Here is a 4,200-nt window from a genome sequence, read left to right on the forward strand (position 1 = left end):
AAAAAAATATTTTTTAATTCAATGGTTTGAATTAATAAAATTTAATTTTGAATAGTTACTAATCTATTTAATTAATAATCTAGTATTCAGGTTAGGTGGTGCGTGTATTTTGACTAATTTACCTTTCGTTTTGGTCAAAGTGAGACCATCCTAATTAAGATAATGAATTTAATGTATATATAAATATACTCTTTTTTACTTAAGTCAAACAATTAGCATATATATATATATATATATATATATATATATATATATGAAGCAAGTAATTTTTAGATAAACAACAATCTAAAAATATTGATCAAATAATAAAAATTTTAAAAAATAAGTTATACACTAACATTATAAAATAATTTTATATTAATATTTAATCACAGACAACAAACTGTTAATTTTTGTACTAACTTAAAGTTATACTATTTATAATTCATCAATGGTCAATAGTATAAATTTATTTCATATTATCCGTGCGTAACTATTAAACTAAAAAATGTACATGTGCAGATGTAATTTTTTTAATGTAAGTGCATTTTTCAACCCTGTACATTGCATGTTTCCGTAATTGGTTTGAGCCCCGTTATATGTTAGATCATATGCCCATCTAAGAATCTCTCTTTCGATCATCTGCAGCTTATCCAAACATATCACATGGTGGTTCCTCCGCCTACTAACCTTTTTGGGGTAAGAAAATAATCAACACTGAATATTAAATAACCGATCATCTATAATATAGAGTTATAACAACAGCCATATATAGTGCAATTAATATATAGAAATTATAATATACTAGACATGACTTGAAAAATTAAAAAGAAAGAGAAAAATTACTAGAAAAAACATGAAATCCTGCTGGTTCCTAGTATGATAGGGACCATGATAATCGTGAATTGCATATGATTCATTTTCCTTACTTAATATTGGAAACAAATATGCAGGGTAAAAGGAAGAGATATCAGTTACTTAATACAATATATTGCACTTAAAAATGAGCATAGCCGCTGCTTGTTTCTTCGTGGTTATTAGGGGAAGAAGCCTCTACAACGTTATTGGAACTTGAACAGGATGAGGATGTAGAAGAATATTGTATAGGAACCGGAGGAGCTGAATTGTGAACACTCAAAAAATCAAAGAATCTTGGCTGAGCCACCTGAGCATAATTCGTCACTGCATTGTTCTTTCTGGGAGCAGTATTGTTGTTATCACTTTCTATACTTCTTTTCTTCATGAATATGCGACACAAAATCCAATCCCCTATCTCGTTTGCATAGTTCTGCCAACCCAAAAGCATTTGACAAATAAATATTGTTTGCATGTGTATAATATAGTAGTATATCTTAATATACAGTATTGCTTCTCCTTTTTCATAAAATCATACAAGTTTAGTTTACAGTCAAAAGTTAAGAATTAATGATTGAAATTTACCTGGGATGAATTGGAAGGAATAGTTTCTAAGCTGACGAGTCGATATTCATGCATGACCCAATCAGTTCGAGACCCATTTGGAGATTTTCCTTCATAAAATACTAGAGTTTTTCTAAGCCCCGCAAAACCAATATTACTTATTGATGATGAAATTTTTTTGTCTGATCCTGTTGCCTTCCAATAGCCAGAGTTAGTTGTTCGGTTCATACGATTGCCGTTTCGATACTTGGCTTCCTTGGAGCTGAAAAAGTACCTCTCTTGCTCATCACAATTTCCTAAATAAATACATACGCCAAACTAGAACAGTCAAGTTACGGTTACATGCATGCATGCAATTACAAGAGCTCAGTGTTGTAAGTACATTTTCGTTGATTAGGGCACGTTAATGAATAATGATTGATTGATTGATTACTTTTCTATTTCGTTTGGTTTGGCTCTATTTGTATTTTCTAGCTGGCTTAAGATTGAAGTTGCACTAGTCTCTTGTGAATATATAAATTAATAATCAAAGTCTAGGGTCTCTAGACCACGTGATCATAGGTCAATAAAGGGTTAAATATACTTTAATACCATATCATGAGCCAGCTATATAATCTAAAAACTTACACATTAAGTAAAAGAAATATGAATGATTTTGTGTTACACCTTTAGAATCTTCTTCATATTGTTGTTATAACATGCAATTAATTAATTCTTCTAGGAAAAAATAGGCTCAGAAAAAAGTAAATTTCTTGTGTTTGTGTTTAGAGAGTTAATTGCTTAATTATACTAGAGCTAGCTAGCTTTGGTACCTGGCAAATCCCAAGGATCATTTTTGCTGACATTAATCTCAGGAATGATTGAAGCTGGCAACTGGCACGAGAATATCTTACATTTCAAGTACTGAAACACAAGCTCTTCATCTGTTGGCTGGAAACGAAAACCTGGAGGCAATCTACTCACTCCATTTTTAATAAAATTTAGCCTTTCCATTTGCTTATTAATTAAGCCTTCTCTCTTCAACTCTAAGTGAGGCTGATGAGTGATGACAAGCACATGAATGAATGTTTGCGTACGTATTATATAGGCTATGCCTCGGAATTAGAAAGCAAATTAATTAAGATGGTTGAGGGAAGAAGCGAGAACAAACATGTAAAGGTGACAATACTTGACTAAATTTTATGTTTCACAGTTAATAGTTAATTTAACAAAAGTTCTTATCAGCGTTAGAAAGATCTTTTTCTTTGCCTTTTCTGTATGCCCTAACCTTTTGTATTGTAATAAAGTGATTATCCATCTGACATGCATATTTGAGTTTATTTTGAGTTAATTTAAATATGAGTAGCAAAATAAAAGTTTTTATCATTAAATTTTAATATAATTATACTTTTAATTAAGACTAAAACTCAAAATCGTTAATTGTTGATTAGAACCAATGTTTTGAAATCCGGATTCAATCAATTTGATTAGGAACCGGTCATGTATCTAGTTCAAAGCTTTCTAAAAATCGACATGTCCTTGAACAAATTTAAAGTCTCTAAACTGATTGAAAACTGATAAAAATTAATGAATTAACCTCTTAAAACTTTTTTTTAAAAGAACTTTGAAAACGTGATTTTGATTTTTTATAAAAGAAATAGTATAACTCATGATTCTTTGAAATGAAGTTTATCTTTTATTATTATCAATTTATGTATATTATGTTATTTTTTCTAATATTATTAGAATATTTGATTGAAACCGATCGTCATTCGACCCTAATCTAGTCATTGACCTTTGAAAAGTATCTTTGCCAATTCGATAACCAGAATATGAGAACAACTCTCGACCAACTTTGGCTATACGTTTGCGGCAGCGTGCGTTACGAGACACATCCAACGGTTGTTCGGAGAAGAAAAGGAGAAATCTTTTGGTAAACGTGTGTTCGCAGGCTTCCCAACAGATCTCCAAACGGACACTTATTTATGTACTCGGTAAAATACAGGAGATAATTTATTTATTTTATAATATTTAGTGTTATTGTCTCCTTTGATAGCACTGTATATAGGACTTTGATATAAGTGTTTTTCAGTAGAGGGATATATAATGGTGGTGATTTATTTTCTCTGTCTCAAAAATAAAAAGAAGATGGCTATTGATATATGCCAAAAATATTATAAAAATGTAAACAAAATGCAGGTGAAAAGTGAAACAAATTATCACTCATGGTCGGTTTATACGACCATTCACATATCTAATATATATATTCGATCGTTTTAAATCCATTAGTTTTATTATCTATTTTAATCAATATGAAGCTTCACCAAGAGGTTACTACCTTTTTTATATGAAAGTCTTACATGGACGACAAAGGTTAGGCCAACTTTATCCTTATTCTATTACCGGTTACTAATCTATGAATATGTGAATCTATGAATTAGTACAAATAAGTTGTCCATGTGTTATAATTGCGAATGGATTCTTTCAAAAGTGACAATATTATTATTACATGAGATCCTAACAGTTAACAAATTGTAGGTTAAAATTATAACTTGTTCCTTTTTAATTTTCGATCGTAACTTCGGTCACTCTATTTTTTCCTGTAATTTTAATTTTTTTAAAATTTATTTCATTCATATAGTTTCACGCTTTTAGTCTCTATAATTTAAAAGTAATTTTTAGTCTTTATAATTTATATTTTAATTCTCTTTTAATTCTGATAGTTTAAACGTGTTCTTTTTAATCCTTATACTTTATATTTTAATTCTCTTTTAGTACTTATAGTTTATATTTTAATTTTTTTTAATTCCTATAATTTGTATT

General features: G+C 29.4%; 1 protein-coding gene across 1 annotated transcript; it reads right to left on the reverse strand.

The window, feature by feature from the left end:
- Nucleotides 1–749: 749 nt before the first annotated feature.
- LOC100527806 (NAC domain-containing protein 83) lies at nucleotides 750–2,644 on the reverse strand. Its single transcript, XM_003528046.5, has 3 exons — nucleotides 2,211–2,644; nucleotides 1,420–1,694; nucleotides 750–1,267 (listed from the first exon to the last, which is right to left on the reverse strand). The coding sequence occupies exons 1-3, from the start codon at nucleotides 2,389–2,391 to the stop codon at nucleotides 977–979; spliced, it is 747 nt and encodes a 248-aa protein (XP_003528094.1). The 5' UTR covers nucleotides 2,392–2,644; the 3' UTR covers nucleotides 750–976.
- Between the last annotated feature and the right edge of the window lie 1,556 nt (nucleotides 2,645–4,200).

This window comes from Glycine max, chromosome 6 (assembly GCF_000004515.6).
Source record: "Glycine max cultivar Williams 82 chromosome 6, Glycine_max_v4.0, whole genome shotgun sequence".
NCBI lineage: Eukaryota > Viridiplantae > Streptophyta > Magnoliopsida > Fabales > Fabaceae > Glycine > Glycine max.

What these genes read in the sequence shown, in the direction of transcription:
- LOC100527806 (XM_003528046.5), bottom strand. Translation starts at nt 2,391, where the DNA reads ATGGAAAGGCTAAATTTTATTAAAAATGGAGTGAGTAGATTGCCTCCA. An exon ending in TGATCCTTGGGATTTGCCAG is followed by an intron (nt 1,695 to 2,210) that starts GTACCAAAGCTA and finishes GTATTTATTTAG; the next exon opens with GAAATTGTGATGAGCAAGAG. An exon ending in TTCCTTCCAATTCATCCCAG is followed by an intron (nt 1,268 to 1,419) that starts GTAAATTTCAAT and finishes TTGGGTTGGCAG; the next exon opens with AACTATGCAAACGAGATAGG.